The 27767-nt window shown below is 45.9% G+C and overlaps 1 protein-coding gene across 2 annotated transcripts in view; it reads right to left on the bottom strand.

Moving 5' to 3' along the window:
* CPNE7 (copine 7) overlaps positions 1–27767 on the bottom strand; it is a 105911-nt gene that overhangs the window by 43890 nt on the left and 34254 nt on the right. For both annotated transcript variants that reach the window (XM_069966061.1, XM_069966060.1), the window contains 6 exons: positions 7977–8159; positions 3363–3437; positions 2144–2218; positions 843–926; positions 296–385; positions 20–118 (listed from right to left, as the gene is read on the bottom strand). In XM_069966061.1, the coding sequence (XP_069822162.1) occupies positions 20–118; positions 296–385; positions 843–926; positions 2144–2218; positions 3363–3437; positions 7977–8159 (606 nt within the window). The remainder of the gene's footprint in view (positions 1–19; positions 119–295; positions 386–842; positions 927–2143; positions 2219–3362; positions 3438–7976; positions 8160–27767) is intronic.

Genomic DNA, 27767 nt, shown 5'->3' with positions numbered 1-27767 from the left:
TTCTATCTCTCTTCCTCACCTTGTTCCCACCGATTCCTTTCTGCATCTCTTCAAAGGTTGCATAAAACTCTCCAATAAAATCATGTTTTCCACGGGAGTCATAATCCCAGACTAGGCACTGGAGGGAAAAAAAGAGGGGGTGAATAGAAAGTAAGATACGGTGGAGAAGGAGGAATTAGTAAAGAGAAGGAGAGGAAATGAATGGGGGGGGGGGGGGGGCAGGGCTATAATTACAAACATAAAAAGCAAAGCAATATGAATCCCAATGTACATGAAGAATACAATGTTTAGTTACCCTGAGCTTCCTCTTCTCCTCACAGCAGCACAGAGAGCTTAGGGATACCTTAAATGGCTCCCACACAGGGTTCAAGTTATTCTTAACAACCTAAGCAAAAAAAGAGAATAAAGTTCCTATGCTGGCACTGTCACCATTACGTCAAGCTTATGGTCATTCTAGATTCCAAGTCATGATTACTGGTCATTCTTAAACTTAAACAGGTTCCAGGATTTACTCTACATGCTTGAACTATAGTTCAGTGCTCAGTGGTCATTCTATTACAGCCAAGTTCTTTCATGATTTTAACACTTAGACTCATGCTCACATTAAAGTCATACTCACTCGTCACTCATATAGTCCAACCATTTAAATTAGTTCCTTATACACCTAAGTGAGAAAAATGGTCACTGTGACACTGAATTAACTCTAGGTGGTCATCCTTACACATAGTTCACGCTCAATCTCAGTTATGGATCTCAACTACACATCACTCTCTTATTCAAACACTCCTCAAGTTTATATTCTATTTGTGCTATTTTACCTTCTTCCTCCTACGGTATCTCACCTCTGTTCTGTACACCAGCTGTTCACTTTGGTCATCGTTTACTCTGTAGATTTCTAGGAATGGGTCTGATTTGCTAAAAAGGTCCTATTACAAAAAAAAGGAGACAAGTCCACTCATGGTCTCCATAGATTTGGATTAGTGAATGCATACAAACATATGTAGACTTCTATTGCATTATGGAACAAAATGAGGTAAACACTTTGAATTGGGCTTGTCACATTTTACAATTAGAATAAAATCAAGTCACAGTGCTTCACTATATGCTGGCTAAGCAAACAGGCCATAGAATTATACACCATTGTATAACTGTGATGAGTATGCTTAAAAATACCAAAGCAATGTCTATGTATCCTGACCATGGAAATACTGCAGCCCCAGTACGGACACGATCTCCGCAATTTGTCCGTACACGAATGGTGTTCTGCACAGTGGACCTCGGAGCTCCACGCATCATGATTATGATGCCAGATGCTGCAATACTGTTTAAATGTTCTCACTAATGTACCGCCACAGCCTTACGGCAGTGTCATTACACTAGTGCAAATTTTCTAATAGTATTGGAGCTCCAGCATTATATTTAATCATGATTCAGGGAACTCCAAGGTCCACTCCGCAGGACACCATCCGTGTGTGGACAGATTGCGGAGATCTCGTGAATGGCCCCTTAGATATAAGTACAATACCATGACCACAGTTAATGTCTTTGAACACTATTTTTCTTTGAGGTTTCCCTTTCTGTGCATTCTGATTTAAACCACTACAAAGATAATTTAAGACGTTGATATCTAACATCTAAATTAAAGGAGAAGTCCCACCAAATTTTGAAAAGGCAGGAAGGCAGGGGTGTGGGAAAATAATAAACAACCTAAACTCACCCATCCCCGTGCCTCTGTTGTGCCATTCTTGGGTCGCACTGCTTGCTGCCGGAAGTCATTTTCGACTAAAAAAAAGGGTACGTGACCAGGATTTTCCAGCTGCAACATCACAGTCTGGCTGAGCGATTGTCCACTCAGCTAGTCAGTGAGTGGGGTGGTGTCCTGCCCCAATCACTGATTAACTAAGCGGACAGTGCTCCGGGGAGCGAAGATAGGTAAATGATCATATATACTACTGATGCAAATACAGTTCGATAGATTTCTATTCTGGGAAAACCCTTTAATGACTTTATGTACATTATTGATCGTACATACAGTATGAAACTATAGTTTTGAGAATACCCTACGGTTACCCTATTTGTGTCTATAAGAGGAGGAACCTGCAAGTCTGTCTCCAGAAAGGAGGCTGTACCCTGTGCCTGTCACCTTGTCATCCAGTTTCTTTGCGCAGAAAGACAGCTCCACATATCCATTATTTCCAGAAATCTCTTCCGAAATGACCTGTGGAAAGGAGTGTGCCAATATGTAAAAAGAAAACTAAGAATTCTAAACAATCTAGAAGATGCCAGAGGTGACACCAACAAGGGACAATAGTACCAAGTATTACCAAGTACAGAAAGTATACAGAAAACCATGCTTGATCTTATGTGTATCCTTTTGGCCCTATGATTATGGAGTCATAAGCAGGAAACAGGAGCATACTACCTACTACCTCAAAGATCACATCAAAGCACTGATCTGTAATAATATCTTATTATCTGTGTGTCTGTCACTCCAAATATCCTACTTTTCTAGCAAAAATGGATCCATGTATATAGAAGTATGATCTGATTACTTTGCTAATTATTCCCAAAGATGTGAACTCAAATCAGTGAGCAAAATATAATTGTATGTAAACATCTTAGAGACATAGAGAGTCTTTAGCAATTGCATCTGTATATAAGATATCATTACCACTTATTTGAAGCATGACTGCATAAAACCATAATATTCCTATTAGCGTGAAAAGACTAAGGCTATTATAGCTGTAATAGAGGCCATACTGGTTGCCCCCAAGAAGTCTGAAATGAAGGCTTTTTAGTAGCTTGTACACTGTAGTGGATTATAATAGGGGCGTTTCGGGCGGCAGCCTGGGGCCCTGAGCTCCTGGGGGGCCCATGAACACCAAAAAAGACTTATACTTTCACTAGCTACACTTCCATCATGATTTGCAAAAAAATCACTGTTTTTTATGGCAATTTTGCACAAATCAGGACATCATGACATTATCTGTCCTGTACTAAGAACACCAGGCTAGTGCTGCCATAGTTACAGTGGGGTGGGGGGGCCAGGCTTGGTGAACAGCCCGGGGCCTATGGTAAAGTTAATCCGCCCCTGCTTGTACAGATGGTATACAGCTATAAATCCTAAAACAACAACAGTAAAAGGAAATCATCTCAAGGGCACCAGGTCAGACAAATACATATAATGTTCGCTATAATTAAATAAACAAATATCAAATTTCATAATAATATATGTTCACTAATGGCTAAAAATGTCTAGATTTATCTGGGAATTTTGTATCTCAAACTTGGTAGTAGATTGAATGGCTCAGCTCTACCCCTAGATCCAAACACTATATGGTTACTTGTGGAGAAGCTCTCACCGTTATGGTGGATTTCCCAGCATATTTCCCATATTTCAGGAAGAGGCCTTTGGTAATTCTTTTCTGTGCAACAATCTAGTAAAGAGAAGAAGGAGACAATACCAGTCATGACATTTATAATACAGTAATATTTAAGCAAACAGGGAAGTCAGTGCCCCCAAAAGGTTCTCCAAGGGTCGGGTTGCTGCAAAAGAGTCTATGGTTTAGGGCAGTGGTGGGCAACCTTTTGAGCTTGGTGTGTCAAAATTCGCCAAAAAACAAAGAGCATAATTTGTGTGGTTTCTCACTTTGAGGGAAAAAAAACACATAATTTCATGATGTTTATAGTTTAAAGTGTACCTGTCGTTTAGATTTTTTTGCAGAAATCAATAGTCCAGGCGATTTTAAGAAACTTCATAATTGGGTTTATTAGCCGAAAAATGCATTTTTATCATGAAAAAGCAGTTTGAAGCTCTCCCCCTGTCTTCATTGTTCTCTTATGGAGAGGGGAGGGGTGAAGGGAGTTGAGGCACCAAAACAGGACAACAAAGAGTTAATTTACTGCTACATCACCGGCTATCTCCTCTGACAGTCAGCACTGACCTCTCTGACCTCTGAATACCAGCTTCACACAGCTCCCACTGTGTAATCATTTGTTCTCTGCTCTCTGCTGCCGACTAATCTCCCTCCTCCCCCCTCCCCTCTTCATAGAACAGACAGGATCCGACTGATGTAAAACAGTCGTGATTTCCTGATAATGAGCAGTGAATGAGAGAAAGGAGAGGGGGGGGGGACCTGGGGAAAGTCTTTTTTAATGCAGATAATGGCATATTTGCCTAATAAACCCAATTACAAAGTTTCTTAAAATCACCTGGACTTTTGATTTCTGCAAAAAAAATGTAAACAACAGTGTCACTTTAAATAACAACATAGTACAGTCCCTCACCTCTCCCAGCCTCCCCCTCACTTACCTTAGTAATGACCATGAATTAGAAATTGACAACACCCCAGAACAGTACATTGGATGCACGGCCAGGAGCAGTAACCCGGGGTAAAACATTTGCTGTAGTGGAGTAGACGCTCTGTGCCAGAGTTCTGTTGTTTTGGCCTACAGACCTCCAGCACAGAGTCTACTACACTACACTACAGCAAATGATGTATCCTTGGCTACTTCTCCTGGCTGTGCAGGAACGGAGGATGAAATGACCTTCTCAGCATGTGGCCCCATTTAATTGAAAATGGCTTTGAGTGTCAGTGCTGACACGCATGTCATAGATTGGCCATAACTGGTTTAGGGGAACCTCCACCACTCAGCAGCTAAGGGCCCTTTTAGATAAAGTGATTTTTAGCAACTAACAATAAACTATCGTAAATGAGAGGAGCTACCTGAAATAGTTTACCATAGTGCACAGAACGATAGTCGTCAGTTTCGATCACTAATACGATTGTTACTATGATCGTTTACTCCATCAGATCCCAGCAAATGAACAAATGGTGTGAAATTACGACTGAACGATTAGCAGTCGAATGTGGAATTACAAAAAACGTTTAGCGAACGGTTAACCGTGATTTTAGGTTCAGCTCAAAAGATGCAATAAACTACACAGTTTTTTTATTGTTACCTGCATTCACACATAACTATTATCGGGTAAACTGGAAGAATACAGCGTTTTTCACACAATAATCGTCCTGTGTAATAGGGCCCAAAGAGTCCACCTTCTTACAGAGTTAGAGTCTATTTCCACAGTCTGTAACCCCCAGAGTTCACGGAGTGTGAATCTGCAACGTGGACCTGTAGTTCTCCCAGCATCATGTATCAATATGAAGTCCGGAGAGCTATAAGTGCTCAAATGTTTGCAGGAACTAATACATGTGGCCATGGAATATGAGCGTCTTGGCCACCCACTGGACAGCACTTCTTAGGTATAATTTAGGTGGAGATGGTTGATGAAGTAATATGCTACAGAGACCTACAGTGGCATTGTAGCAAAGACAAAAATTGTGACTTTGGGCACAAACCAATTTTGGTGGGCCCATTGCTGTATTTCTCAGTACCCAGGCTCAGAAGGGGGGGGGTCGCTCAGAATTTAGTTATGCCCCTGTTTAAAATAGCCTTATATTCAGTTTGATTTATTACAAAAGGAGGTGTCTCTTACAGGATGACTAATGATTTCCAGATTAAATTTACTACTATATGTCACAATAATAGCTCCCAAGTGTCCTGCAGAAGACAACCTTATTTGTAGTTGGCTTTGGAGCCAAGCACTTGCCTCCATGGTTTATTTCTTTAGGCATGATCAACAATAATCAATAAGATGTTATTGATTATATGTCCTGTGTGTACAATTATAACAATAAGAATTACAATTCTGTATGGATGTGGTTAGTTTGTATGGTTGAAAAAAAGACACATGTCCATCAAACTCAACCAAGTAGGAAAGGTATGAAGGGAAGAGGGATGGATAAACTGTACATTCTATAAATAAGAATTTATGTTATTTTGGTCTAAGAACTTGTCTAAGCCTGTTTTGAATTCATGCACTGTTTTTGCTGTGACCAGATCTTAGGGCCCTATTCCACCGGACGATTATCGCTTGCATAATCGTTAACAATTAACAATCTCAAACGACCGCTATTGCGAAAGACCTGAAAACGTTCACTCTTTTCCATGGAACGATAATCGTTACTTATGATCGTAATTGCAATCGTTGTTTCTTCGCTATTTATTCGCTATTGCATTCGTATCTATTGCGAAAGACCGAACGATGTCTTATTCAATGCAAACGATTTGCGAACGTTTTGCGAACAAGCAACGATAAAAATAGGTCCAGGTCTTATAAAGCGATCAACGATTTCTCGTTCGGTCGTTAATCGTTAACTGCATTTCAACCGAACGATTATCGTTTAGATTCGAACAATTTAACGATAATCTAAACGATAATCGTCCGGTGGAATAGGGCCCTTAGGGTGAATTCACTGTTCTCATGGTAATGAAGGCTTGTCACCTCCGGAGACTGAACCTTTTTTCTCCAGTGCCCCCTTGTATTTTGACAGGATTTTACCTGGAACAACTTTTCCCCATATTTCTCGTAGGGGCCATTTATATATTTAAATAAAATAATCATATCTCCCCTTACATGTCATTTCTCTAGACTAAACACATTTAATCTTTTAATCTATACTCATAACTAAGATTCAATACCCTCATTAGTTTAGTTGCCCACCTTCATACCTTTTCCTGAACAGCATACTCCAGATGAGGCCGCACCAAAGCTTTATAAAGCGGTAATATTATATCCCTGTCCTGTGAGTCCATGCCTGTTTTAATGCATGACAATATCCTGCTGGCCTTAGAAGCCACTGACTGACATTGTGTACTGTTCTGTAGTCTATTATCTACAAGTACACCCAGATCCTTCTCCATCAGCGACTCTCCCAGAGTAACTCCCCCCAGGACATATGATGCATGCGGGTTATTAGTACCCAGGTGCATAACTTTACATTTATCCACATTGAAGCTCATTTGCCAAGTGGACGCCCAAACACTCTGTGAGTCTAAGTCAGCCTGTAACATTTCCACATCTTCCGCAGACTGTACTGTACTACAAAGCCCGGACTCATCTGTAAACATAGAAACATTGCTGTTAATTCCAACGAGGAAGATTGCAGGATGTTGATTTGTACCACCCTGCTTTTCTCCTCACTTTTCTCTCACTCACCCCCTTGACCGCTCCCTTCTTCATAGAGCATAATGGACACAGAAATCCTGCTTCTTCTGAAGTGAGGGGGTAGGTTAGAAAACAGCTTTTTGAGTACAGAAGAAAACTCTTCTGCTTATTAAAAATAATAATAGAGTTTCTTAAAATCAATTGTACTATGGAGATTTATTAATTTCTGAAAAATGACATTTATATGACAGTTACACTTTAAACAGAAGGGAGCCCAGCACAGACCCTTGGGTACACCACTCATAACCAGAGACCATTTAGAGTAAAAATCCTAAAGCCGCCCCCCTATCCAGGCTTTTACTCACCTCTTCATAAAAACATATTAGGTTGGTTTGACAGATTCTGTCCTTAGTAAAACCATGCTGGTTATCACTTATAATACTATTACCCACTAAATATTCCTGAATGTAGTCCCTTATAAGCCCCTCAAATAGTTTCCCCACAATGAGCACTAAGCTTAAGGGTCTATAGTTACCTGGGGAAGTCCTAGAGCCCTAATCACTGCATATTTTGTACAAGGGTAAAGAAATGACAGAACTGAGTTCCCAAAGAACTCTGGGGTGTAATCCATCAGGTCTTGGAGTTTTTCCTACATTCAGTTTATTTCATTTACCTTGAACCATATCTATAGTAAGCTAGTTCAGTACATTACACATGTTACCAGCACTAGCCCCACCTATCTTAGCACTGGCCCCATCCACCTCAGCTCGTATTCTTTTGTATATATTGAGCTGAAGTAGCTCAGCTTTGTCTTGATCCCCAGTAATTAACTCCCTTTCACCATTATTTATGGGTCCTACATGTTTTGACCTTGGCTTTTTTGCATTAATGTATTTGAAGACACCTTTAGAGGATTTTTTTGCTATCTATGGCCACCTGCCTTTTTATTTAGATCTAATATGTTTACCTGTCCCAGAGTCAGTTCCACTCCCCCCAGGAAGTCATCATCTCTTGAGCCAATGCTGCAGTGTCCATGGATATCATAAACCTCAAATCGCAGTTTCTGAACCTCCTCAAAATAATAATCCACAGTAAACACTTTGGAGAAGACAGGATTCAAATTGCTCTTTATTACTTCTGTCCGGTCCACCTGTGGAGAAAGAACAAAAACACAAGTGTGACAATCATGAAAAAAAGACAAATGTATTGATTTTGGTAATGTTTACACAGCAAACGGGTACATAAGGAAAGGGCTACAGACTGATTCATAGCTCTGCTCTCATACTATGTAATGCCATAGTTCTGTTGCTAAAAATAGTGACCAAAAGGAGGACCAAATATTGACCAAAATATTGCATGTGAACCCATCAGCCAAGTGCCCCAGTGTCATTTGCCGTCACCCAAGAAACACTACACGTAGCGATGCACGTCCGGCATGATTTTTAAGCATTTTTAAATTATCACGATCAGCCGATGATCATTTCATCGGCTGATCGTTGTCTTTTTTACACAGAGCAGACAATCTGACGAATCAGCCTGATTCGTCAGATTATCACTCCGTGCAATAGGGCCATAAGTGTAATCTTATACATCCCTCTCTCTCTTTAGGTCAGGCTAGCAAAAGTCTCACTTAACTTTTATCAAACCTAAAGCATGTCTAGTTATGCTCAGAAAAAATGTATCTCTTATATGGATTTTCTGGTAAGCTTCTTTTAAAAATGAGGAGTAACACTATATCTGGCCATTTGTTTCAGCTGATTTTTGCTCTGCATGTTGTTTTTAACTGTCTTTTGATTTGTCTGCATTCCCTTCCATCTTCCTCTCCCCAATCCTCTCCACCATCTATAGACACTTCCCTCTGCCCATCTGTAGCTAGCTCAGGGATCAGATTACAGCTAGGTTCATACTATGTAAAAATGAGCAAATAACGTCCGTTATGTTTAAATATCACAGACGTTATTTTTGCCATCATTTTTCCATGGTGTAAACCTAGTCTACAAGTAGTGACCAGTAAATAAAAGTCATTGTATGGCTATGTTCACACATAGTATTTCCATCAGCCTTTTTGACCAAAACCAGGAATGGAACCAACAGGGCAAAATTATGGAAAGATTTGGCCCAAAATGATAGCTGTCCATAAAAACGGCCACAAAATTGTCAAAAAAAAAATGTGCTATGAAAACATAGCCTAACACTGTAAGTCTCATGCATCTCCCTACTCACAAATTGATTTCACACAATGCTGCAACTCATCCAGGATGATGGAGGGTGGCAGACTCCTACTGTTGCAGCACAATTGCACACAACCCCACAGACAATGCTGAGAAGGCAATGAATACATTTTCCTGAACCTTATTTATCACAGCTTTCAACTTACAACATTCTGCACTATATTATTAATATTGTACTTTTACTACAAACATCACACATACATTTGTTTTCTGTAAATAATCTCAACACCCCCATCCACCCCCATGCAGAGCAAGGCAAAACTGCCACCCAGCCCAGCTCCTATGTAAATTACAACTAGGTCATGTTCACACACACTTTGTTTTTTAGTAAGATAATGGCCGCCATTTTAGTTTAAAATAACAGCCGTTGTTTTCAGTCTTCAATAATTTTCATTAGAGTCTCTGGAAACAACCTACAATAGCTCATACAATGCATAGAATAACGTCCGTTGTTCACAGGGTAAAACAGCAGGGTAAATAAACAAAAGAACTTCATGTTTATATGCATATTGGTGTTTTGGCCTTTTTTCAATTCTGTAATAGAAAAACCTCTATCTAATGATAAAGAATCACATGGCTTGTACTGGAAAAAAAATCATAAATAAATGCCTGGATAAAACATTTTTTTAGCCCAAAAGAACACAGTGCACAAGTTATGTCTGAAGAAAGCCTTAGGTCTTTTTTCTGCCTGCAAAAGTAAAATAAAATGTAGCATATTTGTCTTAGTTAACTTCGAAGAACTTTTTTGTTAAAGGGATATTCTGGCAAAATAAATAAATAACGTTATAGTACTCAAGAAAAAAAAAAAAGGTGACATGACCCCTCTGCTGACTCCATATCCCTTCATTGGCTACGTTCACAAATTTTTCCTCTCCATTTTTGAAAAGAAAAAATTATGCGGGTTTAAAAGGACATCCGTCATTTTGCTGTTTGGCCGTCTGTCATTGCAATGACGGCTCTTGGTACGTTATTCTAGTTTAGGTGGATTAATTGGTTTTAGAGTGTGTCTTTAAGTAAAAAGACCATTGAATTTAATAGAAAAACTGTGAAACTTAAAAAATAACAACTGCCGTTTGCAAAGAAGTCCGAAAATAATTGTTTGCATTAGACATCCGTCGCATTAAATGTATCGCATTAAAGTCAATTGCATCACGGCAATAATGGACGTTTTTTTAAATAGAAAAAGCAGCCGCCATTTCTCTTTTTTGGACATTGTGTGAACAAAGCTATTGTGTGGTGGTAGTGGTAGTAGTCATGGTGTGGCACAATTATTTGTCCCCTGTTTAGCAGTGTTATTGGTGATATTGGTCTGTGTATTGAGAATTTTATTTAGTAACAGTATGTTGGCATTATTTAGTCACTGCAGTAGTAATAGGTCATCCTGGTGAATAGGTATTATTTTTATCAAATCCCAACCCTTGTATGAATCACTACTCTCTACGGAATCACCACGGAAGACTCCAAGCAGATTCTGCTGCACGGCATCTTAATGTGAGGGGCACAATAATAGTACCTACATATACTGGTATCTTTTTCCTAGCATGTGGTCCACAAACATGGCTAATGATCTGCCATCTGGTTCAGAAAGAGTTGAATTGGATTTCTACAGCATTCCCATAACACTCTAGAGGGCAGCCATGGAGTATCCACCCATCTACCTGAGGTATACACTTCGCTCCAGTTTTGTCAAGTTAGGCTGGGTTCACACCAAATTTTTGCAGTCTATTTAACGGATCAGATTTTGGATTGTAATTTTTAACATACAAAAAATAGTGGTTAACAGCGTCTTTGTGTACGCAAAAGAATAATAAAAAAAAAGGATCCAGTTTGATTCTATCCAAAAGATTACATTCATTTTTTTGCTTTAAACTAATACGTTAAATGGACTGCAAAAATGCAGCATCAACCCAGCCTTACTTATTCTTCTAATAAACTCCTGAGCTGTGGGAGGATTTGCCTGAATCCAATGAGATGCTGTTACCTTGCCAGCATGGTATAGTATCCTTTGTATAGCTAAAATATCCATTTCCCCCATAGTGGGCAGTGTTAAGACACTCAAGAGATATGCCTGTGGGGTGGTTGGGATAAAAATATAATAACGTTTTTTTTTTAAATCACCTCTAATACCCCTTTCCAGAAACTGCCAAGTTGTCTGCCCCCCACGTCATGTGTAATAGGGTTGCATCATAAAGCTGACTCCTTGGGCACTCTGACGTGGAACTGATACCCTTTTTTTTACATATGGAGTGGGGTCTTATAGACTCTATGCAAAATATTTGGTATAACCTTTACATTTCACTTAAGAATACCTGTGTCATGAATTCCAACACTTGCATTCATTGTCAGACAAGTCGCCCACATCCGTCTCCCACTTGTGAAAATTTAGATAGATGTTCTTGTACAAGGTTATTAAATAAAAGGGAAACAAAACCCTTAAAGGATCCCTCCCGAGAGATAAACTATAGTCCTAAAATAAAGAACAGCCAAACGGACATCTTCTTTTCCAGGGATTAGTAAGCGTGCCTTAGTTGCAGATGTTGGAAAAACAACGCATTTGGCATGTTATACGAGGTGCGCAACTGCTCCAAGGAGACAAGTTTTCCATCCTCCAAAAGCAGGCATAGAAAAAGAACTCTTTGCCTTTCCCATAGGAAAAAGCCCTCTAACCTAAAAATCTCTGGTAATTTGGGGTTCTGCCAAATAGATGTAAAAAATTTGAAACCTTCCTGTCAGGACTGGCAGGCGTAGACAAGACAAGAGACAGTGGGCCCTAGATCTGAACCCACCCACTGTCACCTGCCTACTTGCCTCAGTCGGCCCTAGGCGGCCGTGGACAACCACGTTGACGTTCCCTGCGCTAAATACGTGCACACAGAACAAGACGGACAAACAACACAAAAGAATGGTCAAACAAGCCGGGTCCAAAATCCAAACAGGCAAAGCAGTACAAAATCAGCAAGCAAATGGGTAGTCAAAAAGTCAGGCAGGAGGTCAGGGATCAAGTCGAGCAAAACAGAGGGATTAGGAGTGGGGATCGCAGGAGTAGACAAGGGAAGCTGGGATCAGGGTATTAAGCTAATAACCAGCACTGGAACTCTCTTAGCTTCCTATTTATACTGAACCAGAGCCCAGTCCGAATCCCCCATTGGACCGGCGCTCAGATATCCAGGTTCCAGATAGGCAGAGATTCCTGTCAGTCTAAAGACCTACTCAGCTGGAAAGATCAAGTCTCCTAGGAAATCAGATTAACTCCCGCATTGCCAGGTAGCAAAGAAGCAAGCGGGTGTGGCACACAGAAGCAAAAGCAGGTTCAGTTCACACCAGGTTTCAGCACAATCCTGACAGTACTCCCCCTCTTACGAGGGGCCTCAGGACCCTTAGCCAATGGACCAGGCTTGGAAGGTTTTAGTACGTGGTATCGCCGAACCAAGCGAGGAGCATGCATGTCTTTGACAGAAACCCACGTTCGTTCCTCTGGCCCAAAGCCCTTCCAGTGGACTAGATATTGCAGTGAACCTTGTACCCAACGAGAATTCAGAATCTTCTCCACCTCATACTCCAACTCACCCTGGATGATGAGTGGAGCAGGGGGAGATGACGGAGACACTGGAGGAACATACTTTTTCAGGAGAGCCTTATGAAACACATTGTGAATACGAAGTGATGCAGGCAGTTTTAATCTAAAAGTCACAGGATTAATAACTTCCACAATGGTATACGGACCGATATATTTGGGTGCTAGTTTAGCAGACTGTACTCTTAACCTTAAATTCCTGGTAGAGAGCCAGACCTTTTCCCCCAGTACGTATTGATGGCCAGGTATGCGTCTTTTATTAGCATGTTTTTGATATAACTCTTGGGCTTTAACCAAGCTCTGATGAGCTTGGGCCCAAACTGTGCACAGTTTCGTGAACAAGGCTTCAGCCGAAGGGTTAACTGAATCTGCGGAGTGAGTAGAAGAGTACCTAGGGTTAAAACCGTAGTTGCAAAAGAATGGCGACATTTTAATTGAACGTTGTTCTTGATTGTTTAAGGCAAACTCTGCCAAAGAGATAAAGTCCCTCCATTTGTCTTGGGCATCAGCCACGAAACATCTTAGAAATTGCTCTAGAGACTGGTTGATTCTCTCGGTCTGCCCATTCGTCTGCGGGTGGAAGGCTGACGAGAAGGACAAGGAGATTCCCAACCGTCCACAGAACTCTCTCCAAAATTTCGCTACAAACTGAACGCCCCGGTCAGATACAATATTTTCAGGGATACCATGAAGGCGCAAAATGTGATTAACAAACAATGTAGCTAAGGTGCGAGCATTAGGCAGTTTACACAGAGGGATGAGATGGCACATCTTAGAAAATCTATCCACAACAACCCAAATTACAGTTTTTCCCTTAGACAGCGGCAGGTCAGTGATAAAGTCCATTGCAATGTGTGTCCAAGGTCTCGTAGGCACCGGCAGAGGACGTAAGAGACCCTCAGGTGGCCTACGGGGAACCTTAGACCGAGCACAGGTCTCACAAGCGTCAACAAAAGACTTTACGTCTCGGGCCCAGGAAGGCCACCAGTAATGACGCGCGAGCAAATACTTAGTTCCTGCCACCCCCGGGTGACCAGCCAACACCGAACCATGAATCTCCTCCAAGACCCGGAGACGAAGGTTGGGGGGTACAAACAATAGAGTTTCTGGAGTATTCTGGGGTGCAAGGGACTGAGACTCTGCAATCAAAGTCACCAGGTCAGGTTGTAAGACGGCCACTACTACACCAGGGTTCAGAATAGTATCGGGCTGGTCCCTATGAGTGCTCTCGAGGTCAAAGCTGCGAGACAAAGCATCAGCTTTGACATTTTTGGAGCCAGGCCGATAGGTGATCTCGAAGTTGAAGCGAGTAAAAAACAGGGCCCATCTGGCCTGCCTTGGTGTGAGACGTTTAGCTTTATCTAAGTATACGAGATTTTTGTGATCAGTAAGCACAACCACCTTATGTTTTGCCCCCTCTAGGAAGTGTCTCCATTCGTCGAACGCCATTTTTATAGCTAGTAACTCTCTGTTCCCAATATCATAGTTACACTCTGCCTTAGAGAACTTCCTAGAGAAGAAAGCAATGGGCCGGAGGTTGGTAAGAGTAGCTGACCCTTGAGACAGGACCGCTCCTACCCCCACCTCAGATGCGTCCACCTCCACAATAAAAGGACGCTCAAAGTCCGGTTGTGCCAGTACTGGAGCCTCTGAGAAACATTGTCTTAGTTTGTTGAATGCCCTGATAGCGTCTGGGGTCCAGTTTACCAGATCTGATCCCTTCCTGGTTAAATCCGTGAGGGGTTTGGCTATAAGCGAAAACCCCTTAATGAATTTTCTATAATAATTGGCGAACCCCAAAAACCTCTGCAGAGCCTTCAGGTTATTGGGACGCTCCCAGTTTTCGATGGCTATGACCTTAAGGGGGTCCATACCAAATTAGTTTGAAGTTATTTTGTACCCCAGAAATGAGACTTCCTGTATACCAAACTGGCATTTTGACAGCTTTGCACAAAGGTTATTGGCTCTCAGAAGCTCCATGACTGTACGGACATGCAGGATGTGTGAGGATCAATTGGGAGAAAAAATTAAAATATCATCAAGATACACAACTAAAAAACGACCCAGATACTCTCGGAATACATCATTTACGAAATGCTGGAAGACTGCTGGGGCATTGCATAAGCCGAAAGGCATAACAAGGTATTCGAAATGCCCTTCAGGGGTATTGAAAGCAGTCTTCCATTCATCACCCTCCTTGATCCTTATCAAGTTGTATGCTCCCCGCAAGTCAATCTTGGAGAACCATTTAGCACCCACTATCTGGTTGAACAAGTCAGGAATTAGGGGTAGCGGGTGTTGGTTCTTAACAGTGATCTTGTTCAACTCCCGGTAGTCTATACAGGGCCGAAGCCCACCATCCTTTTTACCCACAAAAAAGAACCCCGCCCCCAGAGGAGAGGAGGATGGGCGAATGTGGCCCTTACGGAGACTATCCTTAATATACTCCCGCATGGCCTCCCTCTCAGGACAAGACAGATTGAAGATACGACCCTTGGGATATTTGGCATCGGGAATTAAATCAATCGAACAGTCATATGGTCTGTGAGGAGGCAATCCGTCCACTGCACTTTCATCAAACACATCCACATAATCAGACAAGAACTCAGGAATTTCTCCCTCCCCAGGGGAACATTCTGCAAGAGACACAGCAACGCAATGGGAGGCACACTTAGGTCCCCATCGAACAAGTTCCCTGCTGGACCAATCGAATACAGGATTATGTGCTTCCAGCCAGGGTAAACCTAAAATCACATCAGAAGAAAGATTTTGCATGAGAAGAAAATCCAGGGTTTCAACATTAACAGACCCCACCTTAACTTCAAGGCAGGGGGTAACATACTGTACATTCCCTTGAGCAAACGGGGCAGAGTCTGCTCCAGTGACATTTACTGGACACTTGAGCAGCAGGGGACATACCTCTAAACCTGACCAGAAAATGGGGTTAATAAAATTTGCAGAAGACCCAGAATCGACCTGGGCATACCCAGAAATACATCTTCTCCCCAACATCAGAGAAATAGGCAATAAGAGCTTGTTCTTTTTGGTGAAGGTTACCTGTGCGCCTGAGTGACCCCCTCGATAGTCACTCAGGCGCCTGGAGTTTTCTGGTGGTGGCACCGGCCTGGAAGGACATCCTCTTACACGATGTCCAGCCTTGGTGGAGCTCGTCTGGTCTTGGCGTCTGCTTCCATGGTTTCTCCCAGAGTGGGTATCACAGGTGGGAAAGGTTTAGGGAAGGAGGGTCTGGTTTGGTCTAAAGTACCCCTTTCCTGCTGTCGGTCCCTCAATCGTCGGTCTACCCTAATGGCCAGGGTCATGCTTTCCTCAAGGGTGCCAGGCGTCGGGTAGGCCACTAACATGTCTTTAAGTCGGTCGCTCAACCCCGCCCGGAATTGGAACCGGAGGGCAGAGTCGTTCCACATGGAAGGACCGCTCCACTGCCTGAACTCCGAGCAGTAGTCCTCAACCGGTCGGTCACCTTGCCGTAGCATAGTCAGGCATCGCTCAGCATTGGCTGCACTGTCCGGGTCATCATAAAGCAGTCCCAATGCAGAGAAGAACCGGTCAACTGTCTGCAAGTCAGGGCAGTCAGGTGACAAAGAAAAAGCCCACTCCTGAGGGGGCCCCAGGAGAAGGGACATAACAATACCAACTCTCTGAGCCTCGTTACCTGAGGAGCGAGGACGCAGTCTAAAAAATAGTTTACAACCTTCCCGGAAGGCTTGGAAGCTTCTCCTGTCCCCCTGAAATTTCTCTGGGAGCTGTACGGGAGGCTCAGGAGGTACCGGGGAGGTCATGGTAATTTGTCGGGGAACCGTCTCTTGTACCTGGACCCGTTCAGCAAGCTCCTGGACTGAGGTATTGAGCTGCTGCATACGGTCCACTATCGTTGTCAGGGCGTCCATGACCCCAAGGCAATTTTTTGGCTGGTTATTCTGTCAGGACTGGCAGGCGTAGACAAGACAAGAGACAGTGGGCCCTAGATCTGAACCCACCCACTGTCACCTGCCTACTTGCCTCAGTCGGCCCTAGGCGGCCGTGGACAACCACGTTGACGTTCCCTGCGCTAAATACGTGCACACAGAACAAGACGGACAAACAACACAAAAGAATGGTCAAACAAGCCGGGTCCGAAATCCAAACAGGCAAAGCAGTACAAAATCAGCAAGCAAACGGGTAGTCAAAAAGTCAGGCAGGAGGTCAGGGATCAAGTCGAGCAAAACAGAGGGATTAGGAGTGGGGATCGCAGGAGTAGACAAGGGAAGCTGGGATCAGGGTATTAAGCTAATAACCAGCACTGGAACTCTCTTAGCTTCCTATTTATACTGAACCAGAGCCCAGTCCGAATCCCCCATTGGACCGGCGCTCAGATATCCAGGTTCCAGATAGGCAGAGATTCCTGTCAGTCTAAAGACCTACTCAGCTGGAAAGATCAAGTCTCCTAGGAAATCAGATTAACTCCCGCATTGCCAGGTAGCAGAGAAGCAAGCGGGTGTGGCACACAGAAGCAAAAGCAGGTTCAGTTCACACCAGGTTTCAGCACAATCCTGACACTTCCATTTGACAATCTTAGATTTTTCCTAAATTTTTACCGTACATGAAATGGACAGTAAATCCCTCCCAACCCACTTAATCCCTCCTGTTTCCAACGCCATTATAGGCAATTTATAATCACTAATTCATGCCACCAATTTACCTGTTTAGCCAATGGACTCTAGATGACCCCACCCTCTAAAATGTTGTAGCTGAGAAGATAAGTAAAGAATGTAAGGATTCAAAAGGGCCACAATCCCTAGTTTTACTTCTCTGGAGGGTTTCCAATTAAATTTGCAGCACCTGGTTCTGCCAAACTAAATCCCTGAAAATGCCTTGAAGTTTGTAAAACCTGTGAAATTCTGTTGAGGATCTCGGTTTACATGCCAGAGGCTCAATTGCTAATGCAAAGAGGAGGGGGCCTTCCCCAGTGCAAAGCTGGGCAAGAAGCTGCCATTAGCCCATACTCTAGCCACTAGCTAAGTATACAGTAATCAAACCCAATTAATATAGACAGGCGCTGACAAAAGCCTTGGCAGCATTGAATGAGACCCTGCCCCAACAGTCTTCTCAGATTCAATGCTGTAGACCGATCCAGCATAAAGTCCAACTGGTTAGGGTGTAACAGGTAGGTAACCACCCGAGACAATATATTTGCCTATGCCAGGAGCTTAACGTCATTGTCAGTATGGGCCTATAAGACCCTGGCAACTTAGGGTCCTTCCCTGATTTCAGGAGTACTATCACCGTAGCCTCCCGCATGGACGGGAGTAATATGCCATGCTTTAAAGATTCCCAATAGATCTTTGTCTTTCAACATGTAAGGGCCCTATCTGCTCAATCAGGGTGATTCTGGCAGATATTGCTTTGTGTAATAAAGACAACGATTAGCTGAGAAGCTGATCATCGGTTGATCGTTGTCTTTCAACATGTTTTAAAATCCTCAGCCGCTGACCGCGCATTGCTCTGTGTAATAGGTGATGCGCAGCCGATGAAATATAAATAGAAAATAATAAAGATGTTTCTTAACTCTCCACGGTTCCCCGGTGTCCTCCTACTGGTTCCACGCGACCGCAGCTGCCTCTAACACTTCAGAACCTATCTCTGCAGTGACAGGCCGCTCAGCCAATCATTGGCCAAGACTGGACAGTGCTAAGCAGCCAGTCACTGCAGAGACAGGTTTGGAAGTATCAGAGCTGTGGTCAGGCAGGAGGACACGGGGGGGGCAGGGGGAGTGTGGACAGGTAAGTATAATCTTTATTATTTTCTGTTTAGCATGGTTAAAGTACATTTAAAAGCAAGGATTGCATAGACATTTATACCCGTGCAGTCCTTGCCTTACAATCATTGAGCCCCGAAATAGGGTCGGTACGTGAGCACCGATCTAGCAGAATAGGGCTGTCCTGGCAATCCCGCTAATAAATATAATAAAGAAAATAAAAATAAATATAATAAAGAAAATAAAAAACATTTATACCTACAGTACCTGCCCATGTTCCCCCAGTGTCCTCCTGCCTTGTTTCTAGGTTTCCATGCTGACCGCAGCTGCCTCCGACACTACCAAACCCTTCTCTGAAGTGACGGGCTGATCAGCCAATCACTGGCCTCGCTGCTGTATCGGACCAAGTGTTTGGTTGAGCAGCCTGTCACCTCAGAGATGGTTTGTAAGTGTTGGAGGCTGCTGCAGTCATCTGGAAATCCCACAATCAAGCCAGGAGGACACTGGGGCGTGGACAGGTGAGCAACATGCTTATTGTTTTCTACATAAAGCAAGAGCTTTAGCGATGTCAGTGCAGTCCTTGCCACACGATAATCGAGCCATGTAATAGGCTCTGTAAGCTAGTGCCAACCTAGTAGATTGCGATTACTTAAACCAAACATTGGCCCTAATATGGCCCTTACACTCATTGGCTGGCTTGGGGCCCAATACTTTGCCTTGCCCTGTGTGGGTTGGGTACTGCCAACCTACGCTACCCCACTGACCCACCCATCACATAATGGTTTGGGGTTGTGCCATTATTTTAAAAAATCCTACAGTTTGAGCTCTCTTTGTCGGTGACTCGCTCATACTTCTCCCCTTGTTCTGACTGCTTATTCCCTTCTACACTCCCTCCCCCCAACTTATATTCAGGAAATAATAAAACATATTATGGAAAATCATTGAAACAACTCTAGACCTCACAGCTGACCATTCATCTGCAAGATGAAGTAAGTTACAGCAATAACTGTTGTAAGATGTCTCCACACCAGACAATATCTAACTCTCTAAATATAATATTGCCTTCCATTATTATGTTACCATGCATAATGCAATAGCCGCAACCAAACTAGACTTACTGCTTATCTTTCCTTTTACTGTTCATACTCTCTCACACACCCCTAACCTTAACCCTATCCTAATTTGTTATATTGAAAACTTGAGGGAAATTATGCATAGGAACCCAGAAGCTTCTATTCTGCAATCGTACATCCCATTGATTTTAGTAGAGAAGGGCCACTTTTTTCTCTAGATAAGTCCTAGCACCGTTACTGGACACATATGAATGGACACATATAGTTTGTACAGTGGCAGATTACCAGATACGTAGGAGGAGGAAAGGTTGCACTCACCGGGTAAAAGTCTTTCTCTTTATTTCTTCATGTTTAAAAGCGATACACGGACAAGGTGCAGACGAACATAGGTGCAGACGCCATGAAGGTGCTGGTGACAGGCTGTTTCACGCCATTAAACGGCGCTTCTACGGACCATTCTTCTTCCACGTCATCATGTTATTTAAATACATCAAATCGTAGTGACGTCAAAATAAACACATGTGTGGTATAATTAGTGAACAAATACAAATTTATGTACATGAAGGTACTTTTGAGAACTCAATTATTGTGGATAATACGCACAGAAGCGGAAGGTCCGGGAGGTTGCAAGGGAGAGTTGATCGCAGCCTACTTTTACAATTCATGTTATTAGTTGCAGCGTATTATTGTTTTTAATTCATGTACATAGATTTGTATTTGTTCACTAATTATAACGCACATGTGTTTATTTTGACGTCTCTACGATTTGATGTATTTAAATAACGTGATGACGTGGAAGAAGGATGGTCCATAGAAGCGCTGTTTAGGGGCGTGAAACAGCCTGTCACCAGCACCTTCATGGCGTCTGCACCTTGTCCGTGTATCGCTTTTAAACATGAAGAAATAAAGAGAAAGGGCCACATGTATCATCCGGCGAACGGATGATTTTTGGCGGAAAGTGCCGATTTGCGTATTTTTTTATATGCAAATGGCCGATTTGCGAATAAAATATTCGCAAATCGGCACTTTCCGCCGAGTACGCCAGGGGGCGGAAAGTAGGCGGAACGGAGGGCGCGGACTCAGAGTCCGCGCGATTTATCATCCGTTCCGCCCAAATGTACGCCGAAAACCTACTCCAGTCCTCAGCTGGCGTAGGTTTTCGGCGGTGCGCACCGGCGCGCACAGGATTTATGTACAGGCAGTCCGCCTCTACATAAATCCCCGTACCGCCGGAGCTGCGGGGGCATTTTTAAGTCCGGCGTAAAAAACGCTGGACTTAATAAATGCCTCCCAAAGACTTTTACCTGGCGAGTGCAACCTTTCCTCCTCCTACGTATCTGATGATCTCTGTGAATGTATTCCTCTGCGAGTTAGCACCGCTGATACACGCCGCTGTTATTTTCTTTTTGTTGCATATTCTGGCTTAGTGATGCTGGATGGGACTTGTAGTGCCACCATGTTTTTCTTTGTATAGTACAGTGGCAGATTACACTGAGGAAAATCTGGGCAACTGACCAAAGGTCTGGTGTGCCACATAACAGTTACACTACATTATAACATAAAAGTTAGACTGTATTGTAATGTCCTCATTTCTGCCTGAACTTCCATGTATCCATCTTTATTCAGGCACAATAAAAATCCACCTCAGTGCGAGGACCACAGCCAGTAAATAAATAGCACCGTGCGGTAGGGGCAACCGCACGGGGCGCTGAAAGCTAGGGGGCGCCCTCTCCCACCTCAATCAGCAGCAGAAATATGGCAGAAATATTGTCTGTACCAGAGCAGCAGGCTCAGTCTGCAGTGCACCCCCACAAGCAGCACCTGGCTCCTGGGAGGGCCCTTTTGTGTCCTGGGAGCTGGCTGAATAATCCTGTGTCCTGTGAACAGGAGAGTGGAGGCAGCAGGGACGTTCCCTGGTGGCTCTGCACATGACACTGCACACAGCCAGCAGCACAGGGAATGAGAGCGTCTCCTCCCCCGACCCGGCCATAGCATGACAGCCCCTGTGTAAGTCCTGGTCTCTCTCCTTTATCTACTTACAGCTGATCTGGGCTGGGGGGTGTCACTAAGAAGACAGCAGTGTCAGGGTCCCGATGTGAGTGGGAGGAGGGGGATGGGAAGCTTCTCTGGTTTCTCCTTATTATCACATGTATTTTATCGCTAAACGTTTAACCCTTGAGGGGCGTGGCTAGCGATGGAAGTGTGAGGACGTGCTGCTCCTAAGCTCCTGCTCGGCTCCAGCTTCCATACCCGCATATCGGCACCTATTTTCATGGGGACAACGGCTAAAAAGTCTAAGAAGGCTAAGGGGAAGCCCCCCACCCGTCCTACCTCGCCTCAGAACGCCATAGACGCGTACTTCACCCGGTCCCAGATGTCCCAGCAGCAGCCCGGACCGCGGGCAGCCATTGCCGCCAGCACAGCAGCAGGACCGGACACCGTTCCCCAGTTGGCTGACCTCGATATGGCACAGGACTCCGCACTGCCCAGTCCCTCCGTCACCCTGGCTCCCCCACAGCTTGGAGACGCCGCTTGCCGCTCTCCGTCTCGGGGCGAATGCCCGACTGACCTTATCCAGGATGGCCGCCCACAGGACACGTGCCACATGTCGGCACAGTGCGCGCAGTCAGCGCGCCTCCAGGACACAGAGCCAGCCGCACTGTCTGCCCGTACCTCTGCACCTCCGCCTGTGCCTGCCCCCCGAACACCGGACACTGCAGCCCAAGCAGCAGGAGCCCTCCTGCACTTGCTGGCGGCAGAGGGTCACCCCCCGCTGGAGCGGGCCCTCCAGCATCCTTCGGCAGACGCCTGTCAGGTACTACTTCCCTGCGCCTCACCACCCTCCTCCCCCCTGGACTGGACTATTCCCCCTCCAGCATATGGAGGCCCCATGCTGGTGACTGCCCATCCCCTGCCCCCCCACACCCAGGGGCATGTGGTGTGTTCTCCCCACTGGTCTACAGGGTCCTCGTGGGGGACCTCCCCTCCCCCCCTCCAGGCTGGCTCCCCTGCTGGCTCCCCTGCTGCAACCCTCATCATGCACCCACAGCTGATGCCTTTAGGACAGCGGCCCCTTACTGCAGAGTGCCCCAATAGCATGGACGCAACTCCTTCCATCTTCCGCCCCCAGTCTGCAACCCCCACGCAGCTAACCTGCTCCCCCCAACACTCAGGGACACAGCTGCACCCCAGCGGCCTAGCCCCGCAGGATGATCCCGCCAGACCAATAACCCTGGCAGACCTGCGCTCTCTGCTGTCCTCTTTACCTACACGTGAGGACTTCTCTAACCTGACTAACCAAGTGCTCACTGAATGTAAGAAGGAGTTCTCACAGTTTCGTCTAGACCTCTCCAAGGTGTCCGCCAGAGTGCAATCAGTGGAAGAGACACAGGAGACGACTTCTTCCACGGTACAAGCCCTGCAGTCTGTAGTGGCCCATCATTCTGAACAACTCTTCTCCCTCCTACAGCATCTCGATGACATAGAGAACAGGAATAGGAGAAATAACCTCCGAGTTCGGGGACTGCCGGAATCTGTTGCACCTGGAGACCTCTACCCCACCGTGACAGCCATTTTCAATGATCTCCTGGGCCGGCCCTCTGATGCCCATATTGAACTGGATCGGGTACACAGGGCGCTGCGCCCTCCCAACCCGGACGACCTACGCCCTCGTGATGTGATATGCCGGGTCCACTTTTATGCGATTAAGGAGGTCATTCTGCAAAAAGCGAGGCGTAGGCGAAGACTGCTCTTCAAGGATACGCCTATCTTCCTTTACTCTGACCTTTCCCGCCACACCCTGGCCCAGAGGGCGGCTTTGAAGCCACTCCTAACAGTTTTGCAGGATAGGAACATTCCGTACCGATGGGGCTTCCCCTTCGCCCTCACTGTACGTAGGGGCAACAGAACCTTAACTCTTCGCTCACCTGATGACCTGCCCGGCTTCCTCCAGGACTTGGACCTGCCGAACGTCACCCTGCCTGAATGGCCCACGATGTCTTCTTTCCCGACTAAAAGACCACAACAACAGCAACCCGAGAACACCTCCAGGGCCCCTAGAACAAGCCTTTCCTCTAGACGCTCCAGACGACGCCTGAGGAGCCCCGCGAGCAGCCGCTCAGCCTCACATCGTCACCCTTCAGAGGACTCCCGGGCCTAATGACTCTAGTTGGAGGGCTTCACCCTCTCATTACCCCTCCTAGGTGCCCCCCCGGACCCGTTAGTTTTGCACCCTGTTATGTGCCTGCGGTAGTAGCTCAACAACCTCTTGATGCACACGAGCCACTTGCTGGAGCATCCCTCATTGCTTGCCTAACTACCTCTTCCCCCCCATAGGTGGAGGTCCTGCCCGAAATACTCTGGGACTTTGGTTCTCTATATATTTTTGTTTCATAGTTACAGCAGCAGTTGTTCTGTAACTGCTTTTCTTTTCTTTGTTGCATTGCTGATACCAAGTTTACATACTTACGCAGCACCCTGCGCTCAGTTGCGCATTTCTACTCTTGTGCGTATATGTGTGTGCATATATTTATATACATATATAGGCACGTCTACATATACGGCTGCGGCTCTAAGTAGCTTATATAAACAGGTAGCAGTATCTTTTCTAACCCTTCTCCTCTTTTTCTCCTTTTCAGTCTAACTTTCTTCCCCAACCCCCCCCCCCTCTCTTCCCCTCCCTCCCCCCCCTCCTCTTCATCCCCCCTCCCCCCCTTTATCTGCTCTCAGCCGCCAGGTGTGTGTGGATCGCTTCCCCAGGGTCGACCCTCGGCTTTTCCCTTTTCAGCTCCGCTCCGCCGCACAAATGGCGGACCTCAACATAGCCTCCTTCAATGCAAAAGGTCTGAATACCCCTCAGAAACGAGCCCAGGTCCTGCACCACTTCCACAAGAAAAAGGTACACCTCATTTGCTTTCAGGAAACCCACTTTAAAACCGGACATGCCCCCGCCATAAAACATAGACACTACACTAACTGGGTCTTTGCCGATAATCCGGACTCTAGGTCCAAGGGGGTCGCTATCGCCATTCACAAGTCCTTAACCTACTCTGTTCTCCATACTCTCATTGACCCCGCTGCCCAATACATCGTTCTGATTCTGTCTATCGGTGGCCGTGATTTCACGTTTATTAATGTGTATGCCCCGAACCAGGGCCAGGTCGATTTTATCACAAACTTAATTGACCTTTCCCTCCCCTTGGTCAGGGGGACTGTAGTGCTCTGCGGGGATCTTAACCTTACCCTTGACCCGAAGCTGGACAACTCTTTGGGGCGCTCTGCCATACCTTACTCTGCTATTAAGCGAGTGAAAAGATCCCTCTTGCAGCTCCAATTGTCCGACTCTTGGCGTATTTTACATCCCCTTGATCGTGATTACAGCTTTTTCTCCCCCCCCCCCCCCCCCCCCCCCGCACGGCACATACAGCCGCCTTGACTATATGCTTGTTCAGCACAGCGCTCTCCCTTGGGTGTCCTCGTCCTCAATTGGTAACATTCTCTTTTCGGACCACGCTCCTGTATTCTGCACCTTACACCTACCCCACTTGACCAGGTCGTCCTGGTCGTGGAGATTGAACGAGTCCCTGCTCTCGGACGTTGCCTGCCTGGCAGATCTGAAATCCACCATCTCGGGCTTCCTCCACGACCATGAACACGACTCCACTCCCCCTTTCTCCCAGTGGGAGGCCATGAAATGTGTCCTGCGGGGGGTTCTGATTCGACATGGGTCTAGATTGAAAAGGGATAAAGCCCGCTCCCTAGCCCTGGCGCTCCAGAAGGTCTCCTCCCTTGAGCTGGCCCATAAGCGGGCACTCTCCCTCCCTATCCTGAGGGACCTCCAGCTGGCCAGATTGGAGGTTAAGCGTCTTCTAGAGGCCTCCTGGGGTTGCCACCTGCAGTCCTGCCACGGACGGTTTTATGAGTATGGGAACAAGAGCGGCCGTATGCTAGCCAGGGCAATAAGATCTCGTATAGCCCAAACACACGTGTCCGCCCTTAAAACCCGCGGCGGCCTTAAGGTTCATTCCACCAGTGAAATCACGTCCCTATTTCACTCCTTCTACTCGGACCTTTACCAACCATTTGCCGGAACACCCTCTTTCCCCCTCGGCCTGTCCCCCCCCCTCCCCATTCCCCCCAATCTCACCTGACGAGGTTTCTGCCCTGGAGGAGCCTTTCTCTGCCCAAGAAATCTCTGCGGTGATAACAGACCTCCCGAACGGTAAAAGCCCAGGCCCCGACGGCTACACAGCCCGATTCTATAAAGACCTTTCTTCGCTCATTATCCCACCAATGCTTTCTGCCTTTAATTCTATCTCCTCCACCTCTCACTTCCCACCCCACTCTACCCTAGCCCACGTCGTCGTCATCCCCAAACCTGGGAAGGACCCAAAAGCATGTGGCAGTTACCGCCCCATATCCCTGCTCAACGTAGACTTGAAAATATACTCCAAATTGCTAGCTAATAGACTCAACCCTCTCCTCCCTTCCCTCATTCACCCGGACCAGGTGGAGTTTGTGCCGGGGAGGGAAGCCAGGGATAACACGATCAAGACTTTAGACATCATTCATCATGCCAGATCCAGAAAACTGCCTCTGATGATATTATCACTGGACGCCGAAAAGGCCTTTGATCGTGTCTCCTGGTCCTCCCTGGCACAAACGCTACAGCATGCTGGTTTTGGCCCCCTCTTCTCCTCCAGGATCCTCGCCCTCTATAAATCTCCTTCTGCCCGTCTTAGAATTAATGCAACTCTGTCGGATCCATTCACCATTCATAATGGCACACGACAGGGCTGCCCCCTTTCCCCTCTTCTTTACGCCTTGGTAATGGAACATCTTATGGCCCTGATACGCGCCGGCCCCGACGTCCGTGGCATCGTGATAGGGGACCAGGAATATAAATGTTCTGCATTCGCTGATGACCTGCTGGTCTACATTGCTAACCCTCGGGTCTCACTCCCCTCACTGATGGCGCGGCTGTCGGAGTTCGGCGCCTGGTCCAACTATAAAATCAACTTTAGCAAGTCTGAGGCTTTTAACGTTTCTCTCCCAGATTCCTTGGTTTCTAGCTTGCGCACCTCCTTTCCATTCGCGTGGCCGCCTGGTGGAATCACCTACCTGGGCGTCAAAATACCATCTGACATTTCAACTCTCTTCGCTGCCAACTTCCAACCCCTCCTCGCCCGGTTCCGCACTGACTTAACGGCCTGAAACAGGAGTGAATTCTCCTGGTTTGGGCGTATAAGCATCATTAAAATGACCCTACTTCCCAGGCTCCTCTATCTCCTGCAGACCATCCCCCTCCTCATTCCTGCCTCCTATTGGCACCAAATCCAGAGATGCTTTGGGGCCTTTGTCTGGGCTGGTGGGCGCCCTAGACTTAACCGGCGACTGCTCACCAGACCCAAGCTTCTAGGGGGCACGGGTCTCCCGGACTGCCGGCTTTATTACCTTTCATGTGCCTACGCCAGACTGCTTGACGTGGTGCACAATAGAAATTCAAAACTCTGGGTGCGCCTAGCGCAGGACATTTGCCCCAAGGCTCTCTCTACTCTCCCTTGGACCTAGTCCCCATCGGACCCGCTAACACTCTCCTTTTCCTCGCGGCACACTCTTGCCATTCTCTCTTCATCACGCCCGGAGGAATCCTTGGTGGACCAGGCGGGCCCGCTTCTACCCATTACCGACCATCCGCTTTTTGGGCCGGCTGCTTCACCTGCCCCTTTCCTTGGCCACTCCAAATCCCGACCCCTACGTTTTTGCCACGTCCTAGCTGACGGCTCTCTAAAACCCCTGGCTTCTATCCTAGGAGAAGCCCCCCCCCCCCCCTCTAGACGAGCTCCCTTTGAGCATCTTCAGTTACGCCACTTCCACCAGACCGTTTCACAGGGCAAACAGCTACACCGTTCCACCACGGACTTTGAAAAACTCTGCCTCTCCAACATGGGCCCCCCACATGCCATTTCTGCTATCTATGGGCTGATGGTCTCTGCCCGATCGCAAGCTATACCCCACTTCTGCACGGCATGGGAGTCAGAACTGGGGAAGCAGTTCACGGAGCCCCAGTGGGCCAAGTGCTTCTTCCTAACTCACAAAGCTACAATTGCCACCAAAGCACAAGAAA

The sequence above is a fragment of the Dendropsophus ebraccatus genome, chromosome 4 (assembly GCF_027789765.1).
Source record: "Dendropsophus ebraccatus isolate aDenEbr1 chromosome 4, aDenEbr1.pat, whole genome shotgun sequence".
Classification (NCBI taxonomy): domain Eukaryota; kingdom Metazoa; phylum Chordata; class Amphibia; order Anura; family Hylidae; genus Dendropsophus; species Dendropsophus ebraccatus.
This window is presented reverse-complemented; position numbering and strand designations above follow the sequence as displayed.